Raw genomic sequence first — 20448 nt, 5'->3', positions numbered from 1 at the left:
AATCCAGGAGTTGTAGTTTTGCAACAGCTGGAGGCACCCTGGTTGGGAAACACTGGCCTAGGAGATCGTAGTGTTTCCCAAACAATGTGCCTTCAGCTGTTGCAAAACTACAAATCCCAGCATGTGGCTGTTTGGGAATCCAGGAGTTGTAGTTTTGCAAAAGCTGGAGGAACCCTGGTTGGAAAACACTGGCCTAGGAGATCTGAGTGTTCCCCAACCAATGTGCCTTCAGCTGTTGCAAAACTACAAATCCCAGCATGCAACTGTCCGGGAATCCCGGAGTTGTAGTTTTGCAACAGCTGGAGGCACCCTGGTTGGGAAACACTGGCCTAGGAGATCTGAGTGTTTCCCAAACAATGTGCCTTCAGCTGTTGCAAAACTACAAATCCCAGCATGCGGCTGTCTGGGAATCAAGGAGTTGTAGTTTTGCAACAGCTGGAGGCGCATTCATCTAACTAAACACTGCAGCAACTCTGGAGAATCGAGAAAATCTGTGCATTATGACAGCTGATAGATCTCTGTTGGGACTGTGTAATGCTACATTTCTCCTGTGGGGGGTGCTGTAGAAGAATTGAACAGGAAAAGATGGCAGAACTTACATTGCCGATTTCAAAGTTCTGTCTCATGAGTAGGTAGAGCGAAGCGCTGGCGTGCGCTCGGATGGTACCGATGCTGCTGCTGCAATGTCTGAGCAGCCGGAGGCACAGGTCGGCGCACTGCTCAGTCTCCTCTTCAAACAGCAGCTCCGGAAACTGGGCAAGTAAAACGCAAAAAACATGGAATTAAAATGAAAAATAATATAAAGAACTGAAACAATATAGTCAATATATAGGCCTAAGAGACTCCATTGCTTAAAGAAGCACTACAGGAATGATAGTGCAGCACAGGCTATTATTAGAGAATAATGTAGAGGTTCTTGTGTATGCCTTGTGCTTACCTGCTTTAGCTGATGTGGCAGGCATGAATTTGCAGTCATACTAATCCCTATTTCATTTTTTTACTGCTACCTACATTTCCCATGATTCCTCTGGCTTTGCAGAGAGAGGGAAGGAGTCTTATCACTGCACCTGGTCTTCATATTAGGCTGCTGATGCTGATGATCACCCAGGTGAACCGATTAGACCCATAAGGGGGTTGGGGTCAGTTCACAATATGTGCAGTTTTGATGAGTTTTCTTATTCAAAGTGTACTTGTTAGAGAAATATTGCCATGAGGAGAAAGTGATCTAACATATAGCTACAATTGAGGTGTTTTATGAACATTTGCAGTCTTCAGGCTGTGTTCACATGTTGCATTTTGGTTCTGGTTATTGCGTCAATTTTCCAACATTGCTGTAAAAGTGTGTAATCCGTGCAATTGCGGTAAATGGCACATTTTTAGCTGCTATTTTGGGAAAAATCTCAGGAAAGACAGAAAAAGTGGCAAAAAAGCAATGTGTGAATATAGTTTGAGGGGAGGTGTATAACTACTATATATATTCTGATCCCATAGAGACAGAAGCAGCAGTATACAGATAGAGCTGGAGGGGAGGTGTATAACTACTATATATATATACTGATCCCATAGAGACAGCAGCAGCAGTATACAGATAGAGCTGAAGGGAAGTGTATAACTACTATATATATACCGATCCCATAGAGATAGCAGCAGTATACAGATAGAGCTGGAGGGGAGGTATATAACTACTATATATCCTGATCCCATAGATATAGCAGCAGCAGTATAACGATAGAGCTGGAAGGGAGGTGTATAACTACTATATATACTGATCCCACACAGATAGAGCTGGAGGGAAAGGGTATAATTACTTTATTTACTGGTCCTATAGCAGCAGTATACAGACAGAGCTGGAGGGGAGGTGTATAACTACTATATATCCTGATCCCATAGAGATAGCAGCAGTATACAGATGGAGCTGGAGGGGAGGTGTTTAACTACTATATATCCTGATACCATAGAGATAGCAGCAGCAGTATACAGACAGAGCTGGAGGGGAGGTGTATAACTACTATATACCCTAATCCCATAGAGATAGCAGCAGCAGTATACAGACAGAGCTGGAGGGGAGGTGTATAACTACTATATATCCTGATCCCATAGAGATAGCAGCAGTATACAGACAGAGCTGGAGGGGAGGTGTATAACTACTATATATCCTGATCCCATAGAGATAGCAGCAGTATACAGATGGAGCTGGAGGGGAGGTGTTTAACTACTATATATCCTGATCCCATAGAGATAGCAGCAGTATACAGATAGAGATGTGAGGGGAGGGACTGGGGAGCTGCAAGGAGAATCTAAATGATATCATCCTGTAGTTCACAGAAAGTCAGTTGACCCAGGACTGACCACTTCCTCTGACACATTAAGCACTGTGATTTTCTCTGGGTCCCATAACCCAGTTATAGTAAGGAAGCGCATAAATGCAGCTGTGCAGGAATGAAACGGATGGAGCTGTAGAGCTAGTGATGATGAATATGCATTATATGGGCACAAAGGACCCCAAACCTGAAGGGCTTCTTAATTTCAGACATGAGGATGGTGAAATCAGTCCACCGCACATAAAGCCGCCATATGAGGAGTCATAAATCTACAACATACCCGAGCTTCACCACATATACATCATACCTTAGACACTAAGGCCCTTTGTGTTGCAAAGCAGTGCTGCAGATAGAGGGCGCTCTGGTTACAGGCCATACTATGCAGGAGAGTCTTCAGGACTCCCCCCAGGATGCTCTCCTTGGACTCTGTTAAAGATACAGTCTAGGGACAAAAAAAACAAAACACATAAGGATTTACCTACTCAGGACCCAAAACTGGTAGTGAACTTCTATAATAAACCTGAAGAGGGCGTCTCACCTGGACGATGATCTCCATAGTGTCCAGAATGATTAGATTCGCCTCGGTGGCCAGGTTACCGTCTATGAGGGCTTCATGTTCCAGTTCTGCTCTGGACCTAAATTGGAGGAAGGAAACATTTAATACCCAACATAAGAAAAAGATTCCTGTGTGCTCTGTACACCGCGCGTTTCACGCCTATTTTACAGCCCCTAAAATGCATCTTACGTCACACAGGAGAACTAACTATAACACATATCTATAGCAGGGTTTCCCAACCAGTGTGCCTCCAGCTGTTGCACAACTACAACTCCCAGATGCAGACTTGTCACCCTAAAGATCAGTGTTTCCCAACCAGTGTGCCTCCAGCTGTTGCACAACTGCAACTCCCAGATGCAGACTTGTCACTCTATAGATCAGTGTTTCCCAACCAGTGTGCCTCCAGCTGTTGCAAAAATAGAACTCCTAGATACAGACTTGTCACCCTATAGATCAGTGTTTCCCAACCAGCATACCTCCAGCTGTTGCAAAACCACAACTCCCAGATACAGACTTGTCACCCTATAGATCAGTGTTTCCCAACCAGTGTGCCTCCAGCTGTTGCACAACTGCAACTCCCAGATGCAGACTTGTCACTCTATAGATCAGTGTTTCCCAACCAGTGTGCCTCCAGCTGTTGCAAAACTACAACTCCCAGATACAGACTTGTCACCCTGTAGATCAGTGTTTCCCAACCAGTGTGCCTCCAGCTGTTGCACAACTGCAACTCCCAGATACAGACTTGTCACTCTATAGATCAGTGTTTCCCAACCAGCATACCTCCAGCTGTTGCAAAACCACAACTCCCAGATACAGACTTGTCACTCTATAGATCAGTGTTTCCCAACCAGTGTGCCTCCAGCTGTTGCAAAACTACAACTCCCAGATACAGACTTGTCACTCTATAGATCAGTGTTTCCCAACCAGTGTGCCTCCAGCTGTTGCAAAACCACAACTCCCAGATACAGACTTGCCACCCTATAGATCATTGTTTCCCAACCAGAGTGCCTCCAGCTGTTGCAAAGCTACAGCTCCAAGCATGCCCGGACAGCCAAAGGCTATCCGGGCATGCTGGGAGTTATAGTTTTGCAACAGCTGGAGGCACACTGGTTGAGACACACTGATCTATAGGGTGACGGGTCTGTATCTGGGATAAGACAGGCGTTAGGGGTTATCCCAAAATAAAAAGGTACTCCTATTCACCAGCTGATCCACGGGGGTCCCACTGATCATGAGAAAAGAGGTCAGTTGTGCCCTGAGTGAATGTAGCGGCATCATGTTGGGGCCTCCGCTCCATTCACTGTCCATCCATAGGGTCTACATATAAAGCAGAGGTCAGGCCTCAGCAATGTACGCAGTGATAGACGAGAGTGCGCGGCGGTCGGACCCCCACCGATTAGCTAGTTACTTTTAATCTTGGGATGACTCTTTTAACCTAAACATATATTATGCTCTACTTTCCAACTATATCTCAGCCTGCAGTGTAAAGAATGGAGGATTTCATGGCTGACATGACAAGGTCTACTGTAACTAACTGTTCATTTCATTCATTCCAGCAGTTTAAAGGGGTACTCCGGTGGAAAACATTTTCTTTTAAATCAACTGGTGCCAGAAAGTTAAACAGATTTGTAAATTACTTCTATTAAAAAAAATCTTTATTCTTCAAGCACTTAGTAGCAGCTGTATGCTACAGAGGAATTTCTTTTCTTTTTGAATTTCTTTTCTGTCTTGTCCACAGTGCTCTCTGCTGACACCTGATGCCCGTATCAGGAACTGTCCAGAGCAGGGGCTTTTCTCCTGCTCTGGACAGTTCCTGACACGGACAGAGGTGTCAGCAGAGAGCAGTGTGGACAAGACAAAAAAGAAATTCAAAAAGAAAAGAATTTCCTCTGGAGCATACAGCTGCTAATAAGTACTGGAAGGATAAAGATTTTTTTTTAATAGAAATAATTTACAAATCTGTTTAACTTTCTGGCACCAGTTCATTTAAAAATAAATAAATAAATAAATAAATAAAAATAAAAATTTCCACCGGAGTACCCCTTTAACTCTTTAAGATGCCAAGATCAATACTGATCATGGCATCTGAAGCAGGATTAGAGGGGTATTCCGGGCAAAAACATTTTATCCCCTATTCAAAGGATAGGGGAAAAGATGTCTGATTGCGGAGGGCCCACTGCTGAGACCCCCCGCGATCTCCCTGCAGTACCTGCATTCTACGCGGGAGCTGTGTCTCCAGTTTCGGAAACCTCCAGGTTTCCGGGACTGGGGACGTGACGTCACGCCACGCCCCCTCCATTTATGTCTATGGGAGGGGGCGTGATGGCCGTGCTGCAGGGAGATCGCGGGGGGTCTCAGCGGCAGGCCCCCCCCGCGAACATAAAATGTTTTTGCCCGGAATACCCCTTTAAATCACGCACAAGTGAATATTTATAAAAGATAATTACTGCAGTCTAGACCATTGGTCTTCAAACCGAGGCACTCCAGATTTTGAAAAACTACAACTCCCAGCATGTGGCATGCTGGGAGTTGTAGTTTTGCAACATCTGGAGGGCCACACTTTGGAAACCAATGGGGTCCAAACTATGTCCCTCCAGATGTTGCAAAACTACAACTCCCAGCATGCCCGGACAGCCGTTGTCTGTCCGGGCATGCTGGGAGTTGTAGTTTTGCAACATCTGGGGGGGGCACAGTTTGGAGACCACTGCTCTAGAGGAACGAGTGTATCTAATGTATCCATAAACATGTAAATGACCCCAGCACCTCCATTCTTTACACTGCGGCTTTCAGAGGTCTAAAAAAAAATGCTACAAAATATTAGAGAAATTCGGTCTCTAATACAAAGTGACTTTTTTCCTTATACAGAGATTGCCCATGTCGTCACATGACTTGTGAGTGTATGGATATCTGAAGGTGCACGTGACCCACAACAAGACCATACGCCATGTACCTGCTGTGTATACTCTCCAGATCTGGTATTTTAGGCCTCTTTGACTGAACTGTAAGTCCCTTATACCAAAAAAAGACAAAACAACAAGAAGCAATCCAGGAATGTCATAGTCCACGAACTATCGGCCATGCAAACACAGTTAGTATGTGACATCCATGACATGGAATATTAATCATCACATCGGATCCTCAATATATTCATGATGACAAATGATCCTGAGTTATATCCTGTATTATACTCCAGAGCTGTACTCACTATTCTGCTGGTGAGGTCACTGTGTACATACATTATATTACTTATCCTGTACTGATCCTGAGTTATATCCTGTATTATATTCCACAGCTGTACTCACTATTCTGCTGGTGAGGTCACTGTGTACATACATTACATTACTTATCCTATACTGATCCTGAGTTATATCCTGTATTATACCCCAGAGCTGCACTCACTATTCTGCTGGTGAGGTCACTGTGTACATACATTACATTACTTATCCTGTACTGATCCTGAGTTATATCCTGTATTATACTCCAGAGCTGTACTCACTATTCTGCTGGTGAGGTCACTGTGTACATACATTACATTACTTATCCTGTACTGATCTTGAGTTATATCCTGTATTATACTCCAGAGCTGTACTCACTATTCTGCTGGTGAGGTCACTGTGTACATACATTACATTACTTATCCTGTACTGATCCTGAGTTATATCCTGTATTATACTCCAGAGCTGTACTCACTATTCTGCTGGTGAGGTCACTGTGTACATACATTACATTACTTATCCTGTACTGATCCTGAGTTATATCCTGTATTATACTCCAGAGCTGTACTCACTATTCTGCTGGGGAGATCACTGTGTACATACATTACATTACTTATCCTGTACTGATCCTGAGTTATATCCTGTATTATACTCCAGAGCTGTACTCACTGTTCTGCTGGTGAGATCACTGTGTACATACATTACATTACTTATTCTGTACTGATCCTGAGTTATATCCTGTATTATACTCCAGAGCTGTACTCACTATTCTGCTGGTGAGGTCACTGTGTACATACATTACATTACTTATCCTGTACTGATCCTGAGTTATATCCTGTATTATACTCCAGAGCTGAACTCACTATTCTGCTGGTGAGGTCACTGTGTACATATATTACATTACTTATCCTGTACTGATCCTGAGTTATATCCTGTAGATCTTTTATTAGAAAAATATAAATCATAACAAAAACACAAAACCAGCACATCTTGGCCATAACTGAAAACAGCAACATGAAATAACATAAACCAAAACTTTACATTTAAAATAAAAGAACATAAATCCTGCCTAACCGGCCAGCCCAGTTTTCCTAACAAAAAGAAACACACCTTACATAACCTAATATCTAACAACACACTCACATGCATACTCAACTTACATAACCAAAAAAGAAACATAAAAATAGCACTATTTAGCTGTAACTCAAAAACACCCAGACTTGGGAAAAACACAAACACACAGAAAACACAACAAGCACTCCCACTACACACCACACCCCTTTTTTTTAATGTTTTTATTTTTTGTATTTTTTTTTATTTTTTGTAAACTATTATATATATATTTTTTTTTTATAATAACACTAATAATAATAATAATAATAATAATACTATGCCACACACATGCATCACAGATCCATAACTTTACAAAGGCATAAAGATAAATTAATCTACAACTCAAAAAACACCCAAACTTGGGAAAAATCACATATTACAAACCGAAAACACTCCCACTGCACATCAAATGTTATATATATATATATACACACACACACACTTTTTTTTTTCCCCTTCCACACACACATATCTATACATTAGTTTTATACGTTATCCCACAAGACCTAAACCACAACTGGATACAAAAATTACTACAAAAATAACATCTGGTTCGACTGCCATATCTATCTCTACTATAAACACAATATAAACAATATATAATTCACAAATCAAGATAAAAAAAAAATAAAAAATAAAAAAAAAAATAAATAAATAAATAAATAAAAAAAAAAAAATAAAAAAAAATTAATATATATATTTTTATAGTAATTACATGTAATGTACACAATTTATACATATAAACTATATACACTATATACACACCTATTATTATACAGGAAACACACCTAAATATACAATAAAACATCCTACTCTAAACTATCCCTTCACCCACACCACCCGCCCTTCTGTACATGGGTCAGAGTCCACAGTTCTCAATGTCCAGCCACGACTGACCGATGCCAGGTCCACCAAAAGAAAACCACCACCCACCAAATACACCCACCCAACCTAGAACTCCTCCCAACCAACTTAACCATAACCAACTTTATAACATACATAAACAATATAACCCACACTAGGCCCAAGTTCGGTGCCTGTAAGCCCTTCATAACCTAAACATCGGAAAACAAAACAAAAAGCTATGGTGCACATGCATTAGCCCACCACCAGGAAGAAGGATGGCAATCCTGATACATACAAAAATTTACATACTTTCCCTAACACCTCCCTACCTCTCACCCTACCATTATCCCTAAAATAGAAACTGACCCTACTATCACCCTAACCCTGTCCCCTTACATCACTGTCCCTAACCAAAACAAGGGTACTCTACCCAGAAGGTCTAGTACCTAGGGCACATCAAAAGAAAACCCTCTCCATAGGAGAGAAGCCCTACTGGTACCAAGACTGCCATACTCCAAAGACCTGATCTTCCCGAGGTCACCGGTGATGTTCCTACAGACCTCCACCTCGGAGAGGACTTTACGCTGCATAGACACTAAACACCGTGCGTTCCACGTGTGGTACCTAATCACTAAGCTAACTAAGAATAAAGTGCCCCGGTTTCGACCACCCAGGTTCCTGAATGCCCCATAAGCCCACTCCGGGTAGGTAAGGCCGGCAAGTTGACTCCAGCCAATGGAAGCGCCCACCCGGTTGTAAACCCCTATATTAAAGGGACAATGAAGGAGGAAATGGTCCATGCTTTCCAGCGTGTCCACACACTCTTCTCGGGGACACCCCCGGTCATCAGATCTCCTACACTTCAAATTGTCCCTCACATATAGCTTCCCCTGAAAGCAGCGCCAGGCCAAGTCCCAAAACTTCTGGGGGATCCTTTTCATGTTTAAAAGAAACAACCCCACCCTCAGATCCTGACCTGGGCAGTCCCTGAGCGCCAGAGGCTTCTGGAAGTGGGTCATCAGAACCCGTTTGTCAAGGAACTGCCTTGACTGGGTCCTGATCTCCCACACTCCCAGACCCCACCGACGTATCGCCTTCAGAGTCGGGGTAGCATAAGCCGGAAGATATCCATGGGGCGTACGGAGGTCCTTCACTTGCCCTCCTGTCTCCCATTCCTGGAAGAAAGGCCGAAACCATTCCCTGCAGGAGAGTACCCACGGAAAAGCCCTCTCTGACCAGAGGTTTGAGATGTTGGCTTTCAAGAAGGTGTTTGTTAAGAACACCACAGGGTTTACCATAGATAAACCCCCTAGTCTCCTCGTGCGGTACGTAACCTCCCTCTTGACTAGGTTCATCCTGTTCCCCCATAACAGTTGGAAAAACAGGCTGTAGACCCTAGTGTAGTAAGCCTCTGGCAAGATACATACGCTGCCCAGGTAGATAAACAAGGGAAGCAGGTACGATTTGATCAGGTGTACCCTTTCCCTGAGGATCATAGACCAACCCTTCCACTGGTTCACCTTCTGAGTGGCATCCTGGAGCTTACCATCCCAGTTTTTGGTGGGATAATCATCCTGGCCGAATGTGATGCCCAAAACTTTTGCTGATTCTTGGGGCCCCGGAAGGGTGTCCGGGAGATCAAATGTGGGATCCCCCCCTCCCAGCCAGAGACTTTCACACTTATCCCGGTTGATCTTAGACCCGGAAGCCTCCGAGTAGCGGTCCACCTCTGACATCACCACATCGACCTCCCCCCTCGAGGAGACGAAAATGGTGACATCATCAGCATACGCCACAACTCTCTGGGCGACATCCGTCTCCGCCAGACTCATCCCGACTCCCGCCAACGGTCCACAATCTACCCTCCGGACGAAGGGATCGATTGCGAACACGTATAACAGCGGGCTCAAAGGACAACCCTGACGGACTCCGGACCCAACCTCAAAAGAGCGGCCAGACCAACCGTTCACCAGCGGGAAACTCTCTGCCCCTGCATACAAGATCTTGAGCCAATTAACAAAAGTACTCGGTAAGCCATATCTTAGAAGGACGGACCAGAGGTAGTCATGGTTCACCCGATCAAATGCTTTTGCCTGATCCAAGGACAGTAAGTACCCCTTCCAGAGACCTGCACTGTTCCGCTCCACTGCCTCCCTGACACTGAGGACAGCACTTAACGTGCTTCGGCCTGGAACAGAGCAGTGCTGGGCCCCCGAAAGGAGTCGGGGTGCAAAATCCACCAACCGATTAAACAGTATCTTGGCCAGAAGCTTCCTGTCCGTATTGAGAAGAGCTATGGGCCTCCAATTCTCAATCCGGCTAGGATCTTTACCCTTTGAGAGAAGAATCAGGGCTGACCTCCTCATTGACCTAGGCAGAGTGCCCGAGGAGAGACACTCATTGAATACCACAGTCAAGAGGGGAGCTAAAGACTCCTTAAAGGTCTTGTACCACTCGGATGTTAAGCCATCCGGACCTGGCGACTTCTTGGGGGCAAGCCCCTCGATCGCCAGTCTCACTTCCTCTTCCTTAATCTCTTCTGCCAAAACGCCAAGAGAGGGGTCTACCCCTGGCTCAGGAATGGTTTCAGCCAGGAAAGCCGACATCTTGTCCCGATCTAGATCCTTCCTCCCCAAGAGGTGCAAGTAGAAGGATCTGACGACCTCCAGGATCCCTGATCTGGACCGATTCAGAGATCCCGTACTATCAATCAGTCCTGAGATGATTTTACTACTCACTGACATCTTGCAGTTTCTGTAAGGGTCGGGCGAGCGGTACTTCCCAAAATCCCTCTCAAAAACCAAAGATGCGTGCCTATCATACTGACACCTCATCAACAAGGACTTCACTCTGGAGATATCCTCCCGGCTACCTCCAGTCGAGACGAGAAGCTCGAGTTTCCTCCTCAGACCCTGATACAGGCGATACCTATTCAGGGACCTGAGGCTCGAGAGCTGGCGGAAGAACCCCGCAACCCGCTTCTTGAATATCTCCCACCACTCTGACTTACTACTACAAAGGTCCAGTAAAGGTACCTGACTCTGAAGAAAATCCTCAAAGGACTGTCTTATCTCCGCTTCCTCCAGGAGGGACGAATTCAGCTTCCAATAACCTTTACCCATCCGGGGGGTCTCTGAAACATTCAAGGAAAACAAAATCATACAGTGATCGGAGAACTCCACCTCAACCACGGACACTGCGGAAGAGACGGCTTCCTCCTTTAAATAAAACCTGTCTATCCTAGACCTGCAGCTACCTCGATGATAGGTGAAACCCGCGTGGCCTGAGGGGCTCCGGATGTGGGCGTCCTCTAGGCGAGCTTCCCTAACTATATTATTGAGAGCTATGCTATCGTAAGCCAGCGGACCATTGGAACCTCTCCTATCTTGGGACCTTGTGACAGTATTGAAGTCCCCTCCAAAGATCACTTGCCGGCTAGTAAAAAGGAAGGGCTTGATCCTCATAAAGAGATCTTTGCGGCCCCACTTGGTTTGTGGGGCGTAGATGTTAATGAGCCGGAGCTCCTGTCCCTTCATGAGGACATCTAAGATCAGGCACCTCCCCATTTCTAACTCAATAACCCGTCTGCATTCAACCGGAGCGGTAAAAAGGACCGCCACCCCACTATACGGCTCAGCCGCAAGAGACCAGTGGGAGGGGCCGCACCTCCACTCTCTCCTGGCTTTTACCAGGGAGGCAAGATCTGACAACCTGGTCTCCTGCAGATACAAAATATCGGCTTCAACACGGCCAAGAAAATCAAAGGCTGCGAATCTAGCCGTATCAGACTTTATACTGGCACAGTTAATAGATGCCAGCGTCAATGGGGTGAGTGCCGCCATCATGGGTGATTGAGTTAGACGGCCCTAACCCCCTCACTTCTGTCTTTTCTTTACCCCCTCATCCCCAGACGAGGAGGCTTCTTTCTCTTTTAGCCTTTTTTTAGACTCTGATTGGTCCATTTTTGAATCCCCATCTCCGTCTGGCTCTGGTTTGGCCCCATCCCCTGAGGAAATTGCCCCATCAGGACAGGGCCCAGTTCCCCCCGGAGGCTCCCCCACTTCAGGTACCCCATCCTCGACCACCCCGTCCAAAGAGGGGGAGGAGATGTCATCAAGGACAGAGAACCGGTTAGACAGATCAATCAGAGGGGGGGCAGGTAGGCTTCCGCTTGGGACCTGGTCCGTAGCACGGGGACTAGAGGGCTCCGACCTCTTCTTTCCCCTTTTATTGCCCTTCTTTTTTGGCCGCTCTTCACCCTCCTCATCCACACTTTCAAAGTGGGAGGAATCGGAAAGATCGGCCTTGCTGCCCTCTTCTCCACAGATTCTCCTCGCTTCCTCCTCCAGCACATTTTCCTCCAGGGCCTCAGCAGTTTCAGGACTAACCTCTGGAGCAGGGTCAGAAGCTACCCCTGCCACATGGGAACTCTCCAGTTCCCTGCTCCTTCTGCGATTAGCCTCCCGCCTCAGCTTGGCGGGACTTTTCCTCTTCACTGACCCTGTTGCAACTTCACCCGCACTCGTGCCCTCCCCAGCTGAGGCAACATTACTGCTCTCCCCAGCCAAGGTGACCGTCGCACGGGCAAAAGCGCTAGGACAACGGCTGAAAGGGTGTCCTAAGACACCACACAGATGACACCGGATCTGCCTACAGGATGCGGCAAGATGACCTACCCCACCGCACAGTGCACAGACCTGCACGGTACAAGCTGCGCTAAAGTGGGCGGGGCTGCCACATCTGTGACAGACCTTGGGCTGCCCCTGGTAGAAAACTTGGATTCTGTCTCTCCCAAGAAAAGCAGCTGATGGGATGTCGGCAACAGTGCTCCCCGAACGCTTCAGTTTGACGGAAAACGTCCAGGCCCCAGACCAGATCCCATGTTCGTCATAGTTCTTTTTTGGCATGTCCGTCACATCCCCATATCGGCTGAGCCAGGTCATGATGTCATAGCAAGATAGGGACTCGTTACGTGTCAATACGGTCACTTTCTTGGCCAGATTCTGACGGGATATCGCCTTTACGGCGAAATCCCGCCAGCCGGGCTCACTCTTCACCACCTCATAGTTCGACCAGAAGAGTTCCAAACCCTCCGGCCGAACGAAGCTGATGTCAAATTCGGAAGTACCGTAGGGGTGGATCAGGGCAAAGATGTCACTTGCCCTGAATTCCATCCGGAGGAGGAGCTCAACCACCTTACCCCGAGGCGGACATGCATCTTCGCCCCTCCACACTAAACGGACCACATTCCTACGGCCACTTTCCTGCCCGGATGTCGGGAGGGACCAGACCACCTCCCCGTTTTGTTCTCGGAAGGCGCCTAAGCCGTGTCTTTCTATCCAAAAAGACAGGTCAACCTCACCCCTCCCCTCTACATGGATTGACCTGTCTCCCCTACGTAGAGCCTCCAGGAGGCGCTGTTGCAAGTGACCCCCAGAGCCAGATGGAGATGGGGATCCCCCTGATCCCCCGGCAGTGACTCTGGCATAGCTTCTGGGAGAAGCAGCCACTACCGGGGGGGCAGTCGAACCAGGACCTGACCCAGATCCCAAACCAGGACCCTTGTTCTTAGCTGAGGTGTCAGTCAAACCTCTCTCTGGCATTCCACTACCACTCCTCACCTGCATTCCACTTGCACCCCTCTCTTGCACTCCACTTGTACCCCTCTCTTGCACTCCACTTATACCCCTCTCTTGCACTCCACTTGTACCCCTCTCTTGCACTCCACTTGTACCCCTCTCTTGCACTCCACTTGTACCCCTCTCTTGCACTCCACTTGCACCCCTCTCTTGCACTCCACTTGCACCCCTCTCTTGCACTCCACTTGCACCCCTCTCTTGCACTCCACTTGCACCCCTCTCTTGCACTCCCCTTGCACCTCTCTCTTGCACCCCACTTGCACACCCCTCATCCACACTGCTACTACAACTCCTCCCATGCGCACTACCATAACTCACACTCTGGACATTACCATTTTTCCACACATTTTTGCTCTCACTTTCACTCTTGCCTACACTCTGTATATTACAGGCTGGGCTGGCTGGGTCTATTGCATTATGTATAAGGGTCGCCGGTTTCAGGACTAAGGTTGCATTTCCAGTCTTCTGGGGTGCAGACACAGGCTCCGCCTCTGATATGGATGGCACCGCCCCCTCACACGAAGTCATGGATTTTGGCAGGAGCTGTCCCTCCGGACGCACTCCTGCCCCGCCTACTGCAGCTGACGTGCAGGGAACCTCCCCCTTTACAGGTGAGTGCCCCGCAGCGCCAGAAACGGTACCAACCGCACATAGGGGACCGCCCCCTGAACCACCAAGGTCTGGTGCCCAGACACTCCCCCCCCTCACAGGGGAGTGCCCTGCAGCGCCAGGACTTGTACCGCTCACTTCAACCCGGGGACCGCCCCCTGAACGGGAGAAACTGCCGCCATTTTCTGGTGCCTGGACACCCTCCCCCCTCACAGGAGGGTGCCCTTTTTTTTCTATAGCACCCGCGGCCATTTTGGGTGCACTACTGTATCCCCCATGCTGGCCCCGCTCCACTACAGAAACGGGGTCTGGCAGATTGGGGGACCCAGCACACTGAGCTGACTTCTCAGCCGACCCAGGTTGCTGGAAAGAAGAAAATACAAATTTCACTCCTTGTGCCTTCTTCCTCTTCTTGCCCTTCACTTTCTTCCTCTTCCCCTTCTCTTCTGGGCCCAAATCATCACCAAAAGTGAAGTTCTCCAGACGGGTGGGGGACTCCTGCATAACAATCGCACGCAGGAGACCCCCATCTGCCGAGCCGCTGCAATCACTACAGTCACTGCCGTCATCGTCCTCACTGGAGGGAGGTAAGGCCACCTGAGCTGGATTTATATAGTCCGCACTGAGGGTAAGTGGGGGGTCTGGGGTAACAGTGGTGGTGGTACAAACAGAACCCGTGTCCATATCCCCCTCACTCACATCCCCCTCCTCACCTCCCTCCATCTCCTCCTCCTCCTCACTCTCATCTTGGTGACAATCTTTTTCTGAACCTCTGGAGACCCCCTTTTTGGGGAACCTCTCTTCATTAAGAATCTTCTCACTGAAGAAGCCGGCTCCAGCCACAATGTCCGCTCTCAGCTGCACAATCTCCTCCACCTCTTTCTTTAGTGCTCTCACCTTTGCAGTGAACGCTGCTCTCTTGCCCTTGGCTGCTGTATCCGCCTGGTAAGTTGCAAACTTTATGTCTTCTCTAAGACCACGAAGCTGTTTCCCAAGCTGTTCATATTGGGCCATCTTTGCCTGGATTCTAGATCCGAAAGTCTCCAGGGAATCCCTTGGCCCCTTGACCCCCCATTGCTGGGGTTCTGAGGAGCCTGAGGTAGAAGCCTTCACTCCACTCCTCTGCCTGGATGAGCTTCTTTTCCCAGAGGAACTTTTGCTGGAAGCCTTGCAGCTCCCAGCTGGGGATGGGGGAGGGGGCCCCACATGGCGATGGCCCCTGGTGGATCGTCTCACCCCATCCTGGCAGCTGGCCGTCGCATTTTCCTTTGCACCCACCGCCGGCCGGGTACGGGGAGTGCAAGATGAAGCCTCCTGGGGCTCCATAGCTGGAAAACCCTCTACCCAGGTATCTGCCACACACCTGGGGAGGGGCGGATGGAAATCACTGCTTCACTGGAAGAGTCTGGAAGTAACAGGAGCTCAGACACCCCCAACCTCTCTCCAGAGCTGTACTCACTATTCTGCTGGTGAGGTCACTGTGTACATACATTACATTACTTATTCTGTACTGATCCTGAGTTATATCCTGTATTATACTCCAGAGCTGTACTCACTGTTCTGCTGGTGAGATCACTGTGTACATACATTACATTACTTATCCTGTACTGATCCTGAGTTATATCCTGTATTATACTCCAGAGCTGTACTCACTATTCTGCTGGTGAGGTCACTGTGTACATACATTACATTACTTATCCTGTACTGATTCTGAGTTATATCCTGTATTATACTCCAGAGCTGTACTCACTATTCTGCTGGTGAGGTCACTGTGTACATACATTACATTACTTATCCTGTACTGATCCTGAGTTATATCCTGTATTATACTCCAGAGCTGTACTCACTATTCTGCTGGTGAGGTCACTGTGTACATACATTACATTACTTATTCTGTACTGATCCTGAGTTATATCCTGTATTATACTCCAGAGCTGTACTCACTGTTCTGCTGGTGAGATCACTGTGTACATACATTACATTACTTATCCTGTACTGATCCTGAGTTATATCCTGTATTATACTCCAGAGCTGTACTCACTATTCTGCTGGTGAGGTCACTGTGTACATACATTACATTACTTATCCTGTACTGATCCTGGGTTATATCCTGTATTATACCCCAGAGCTGTACTCACTATTCTGCTGGTGAGATCACTGTGTACATACATTACATTACTTATCCTGTACTGATCCTGAGTTATATCCTGTATTATACTCCAGAGCTGTACTCACTATTCTGCTGCTGAGGTCACTGTGTACATACATTACATTACTTATCCTGTACTGATCCTGAGTTATATCCTGTATTATACTCCAGAGCTGTACTCACTATTCTGCTGGTGAGGTCACTACATATATACAATGCAGGATCAGGAATTCATTTATAAAGTGACAACTTTTTTGTATTTATTTCTATACATAAATTGTAATGTTTAATTCAATGTTAGATTCCAAAAACCATTATCTACTGCAGACAACCTGTAGTTTTAACCATACGAGACAGACAACATAACTCAACGTCTTATGAAGAATACAGGAGACATAGTGATTAAGAGATGAATAGACGGGTAACGTCCGATCTCAGGCTACGGGTCATCACAACATGGGGGTCCATACAATACAGACGGAGGAGGGGCACACACTACAGACACTGTACCTGCAGGGTTTGTGGCTTCTAAATACACAGCGCATGTGGAGAGACAACCAAGAGTTATCATTAGACGGGGGAGAGGAGATCACCAGATCCGAAATTCTCAATTATTCCTACTGAGACTTATGGTGACGGCATCTGCAAACCCCTCCAGGTCTGATCCCCATTAAATGCTCAAAGTGGGAACCCTACATTTTTAAACATCCTAAATCAGTGTTTTCCAACCAGGTTCCCTTCAGCTGTTGCAAAACTAAAACTCCCAGCATGCCCGGACAGCCTTTGGCTGTCCGGGCATGCTGGGAGTTGTAGTTTTGCAACAGCTGGAGGCCCCCTTGTTGGAAACACTGTCCTAAACACAAGATTCTAATTTTCTATTAAAAATAAATTAAACCCCAATAATTTACTGTATTTTCACAGAAGGAGCATGATGTGGGCAGTGATGTCACTAGTGCCTCTCAGATAAGTCCTACTTCCCACTGACATCATCAGCTCTTCCTAAATAACTCCTCCCTCCAAACGACATCATCAGCTCTTCCTAAATAACTCCTCCCTTCCTCTGACATCATTAGCTCTTCCTAAATAACTCCTCCCTTCCTCTGACATCATTAGCTCTTCCTAAATAACTCCTCCCTTCTTCTGACATCATCAGCTCTTCCTAAATAACTCCTCCCTTCCTCTGACATCATCAGCTCTTCCTAAATAACTCCTCCCTTCCTCTGACATCATTAGCTCTTCCTAAATAACTCCTCCCTTCTTCTGACATCAGCTCTTCCTAAATAACTCCTCCCTTTCTCTGACATCATCAGCTCTTCCTAAATAACTCCTCCCTTCCTCTGACATCATCAGCGTTTCTTAGATATCTCCCCCCTCAGACATCAGCTCTTTCCAAATAACTCCTCCTTTCATTTGACGTCATCAGCTCTTCCTAAATAGCTCCTCCCTCTTTCTGACATCATTAGCTTTTCTTAGATATCTCCTTCCTCCGACATCAGCTCCTTCCAAACAACTAAATCCTCCTTGTGACATCAGCTTTTTCCAAATAACTCCTCCCTTCCTCTGAAATCATCAGCTCTTCCTAAATAACTCCTCCCTTCCTCTGACATCATCAGCTCTTCCTAAATAACTCCTCCCTTCCTCCGACATCATCAGCTCTTCCTAATAACTCCTCCCTTCCTCTGACATCATCAGCTTTTCTTAGATATCTCCTCCCTCCGACATCAGCTCTTTCCAAACAACTAAACCCTCCTTGGGACATCAGCTCTTTCCAAATAACTCCTCCCATCATCTGACATCATCAGCTCTTCCTAAATAACTCCTCCCTTCCTCTGACATCATCAGATCTTCCTAAATAACTCCTCCCTTCCTCTGTCATCATCAGCTTTTCCCAGATAACTCCTCCCTTCCTCTGACATCAGTTTTTCTTAGATATCTCCATCCTTCCTCTTACATCAGCTTTTTTATAATAACTCCTCCCTCCCTTTCACATGATCAGCTTTACTTATTAAAATAGGCCTGTCATTCTGTCTTTGATCTGATGCCTAGGAATAATCTTAAAGTGGGGCAGTGATGTCATGAGACCTTCCCAGATAACTCCTCCCTTCCTCTGACATCATCAGCCCTTCTCAGATAATACCGCCCTTCCTCTGACATCAGCCGCCACCCACAGTATAAAAGGCCAGTTGTTCTGTCATTGATCTAATGCCTACAAATGATTATTAAGGGGGACACCGGCCCTTCCCAGATAACTCCTCCCTTCCTCTGACATTAACTGCCCTTCCCAGATATCTCCTCCCTCCCTCTGACATCATCAACCCTTCCCAGATAACTCCTCCCTTCCTCTGACATTAACTGCCCTTCCCAGATATCTCCTCCCTCCCTCTGACATCATCAACCCTTCCCAGATAACTCCTCCCTTCCTCTGACATTAACTGCCCTTCCCAGATATCTCCTCCCTCCCTCTAACGGTCATCAACCCTTCCCAGATAACTCCTCCCTTTCTCTGACATCATCCTCCACCCACAATATAAAATGCCAGTCATTCTGTCATTGATCATGCCTACAAGTGAACATGAACTGGGAAATGTTTACTGCAGGCTGTAAAGCGAGATGTTATTTTTGGAATCAGTTGTTTGTTTGGCCACTAGTGGTCAGCACATATGAACACTGCAATAGTACTTTGATAAGATATGACATCATCGGTGACATGATTCGTACTTGTCCATCTTATCTGTGTTTTGCCTCCAGTGCGTCATCTCCTTCCTCCAACGTAGGTTTTCCTGGCTTCCAAAGGCGCTTCCAGACGGGCTTCTCTCTGCCAAGAAAAGTGCAGCTTACTCAGCGTTTTCAGGTAGCGTAACAGGACACGCAATAAATCTGGAGGGCACTACAGGCGGGTGATTTTCCTCTGTGCTGTGCATTAAATCACAGCCGCAGCCCAGGAAAAAAAAAAAAACTGCCGCAATCTGCTATAAATTGTTTATAACTCTTAGAAAGTCTTCTAGACTTCTATGTTCTGTGAACTAACAGAATGATGTTTCAGGACTGATAGGGGGCGACACTGAGACTATGAAAGGCAGGGCTGAACACAATTTCTGCAAAACTACAACTCCCAGCATTCCCTGAGTCTGCAGCACCCCATTCTACCCCTGAGAACAGAGGTCTCTTATTTGTGGGTGTATATATTTTTGCTGAACTACAATTCCCAGCATGCTCTGTTTGCGGCAACCCTTTCCAACACAACCCGACCAAGTGGGAAGAGAAGTTTGTGGCTGAATGCTATGTCTTGGTTACGTGGCGCTGGGTTGGGGGGGGAGAATGAGCTTTGCGCGCTCTGCCCCCGGCTCGTTCTAGCATTCGGCTGTCAGGGCATGCTGGGATTTGTAGTTCTGCAACTGCCTGTTAAAGGTTTTAGTTTTGCAACAGCTGGAGGCAAACTGGTTGGAAAACACTGTTGAAGGGGTGCTGAGGTAGCAGTCGTCAAACAGGCAGTTGCAAAACTACAACTCCCAGCATGCCTGGATAGCCGTTGGCCAATCACATAAGGACTTCAGGGCAAACTAGGCCCTACTGAAGGGGTCTCCCAGACATTCTGTGTATGTCAAACATGTGTCCTTACATCAGTGCTTCTCAACCAGGGCGCCTCCAGCTGTTGCAAAACTACAACTCCCAGCATGCCCGGACAGCCGTTGATTGATCACATAAGGACAGTAGGGCCTAGTTTGCCTGAAGTCCTTATGTGATAGATCAACAGCTGTCCGGGCATACTGGGAATTGTAGTTTTGCAACAGCTGGAGGCACCCTGGTTGGGAAACACTGCTGAAGGGGTGCAGAGGTAGCAGTCGTTAAACAGGCAGTTGCAAAACTACAACTCCCAGCATGCCCGGATAGCCGTTGGCCAATCACATAAGGACTTCAGGGCAAACTAGGCCCTACTGAAGGGGTCTGCCTGGCACCCTGTGTATGTCAAACATGTGTCCATGCATCAGCATTTCCCAAA

At 46.9% G+C, this 20448-nt stretch overlaps 1 protein-coding gene across 17 annotated transcripts in view; it reads right to left on the bottom strand.

The window, feature by feature from the left end:
• DOCK7 (dedicator of cytokinesis 7) overlaps window positions 1-20448 on the bottom strand; it is a 211460-nt gene that overhangs the window by 35330 nt on the left and 155682 nt on the right. For 10 of the 17 annotated variants that reach the window (XM_056532880.1, XM_056532877.1, XM_056532879.1 and 7 more), the window contains 4 exons: window positions 19167-19263; window positions 2860-2956; window positions 2629-2763; window positions 600-752 (listed from right to left, as the gene is read on the bottom strand). In XM_056532880.1, the coding sequence (XP_056388855.1) occupies window positions 600-752; window positions 2629-2763; window positions 2860-2956; window positions 19167-19263 (482 nt within the window). Of the gene's footprint in view, window positions 1-599; window positions 753-2628; window positions 2764-2859; window positions 2957-16958; window positions 16977-19166; window positions 19264-20448 lie in introns of all 17 variants that reach the window. The other 7 variants (XM_056532871.1, XM_056532874.1, XM_056532872.1 and 4 more) reach the window with 1 other exon arrangement.

This window comes from Hyla sarda, chromosome 7, assembly GCF_029499605.1.
Source record: "Hyla sarda isolate aHylSar1 chromosome 7, aHylSar1.hap1, whole genome shotgun sequence".
NCBI classification, from domain to species: domain Eukaryota; kingdom Metazoa; phylum Chordata; class Amphibia; order Anura; family Hylidae; genus Hyla; species Hyla sarda.
Note: the sequence above shows the minus strand (reverse complement) of the source record. Positions and strands in the feature narration are given on the sequence as shown.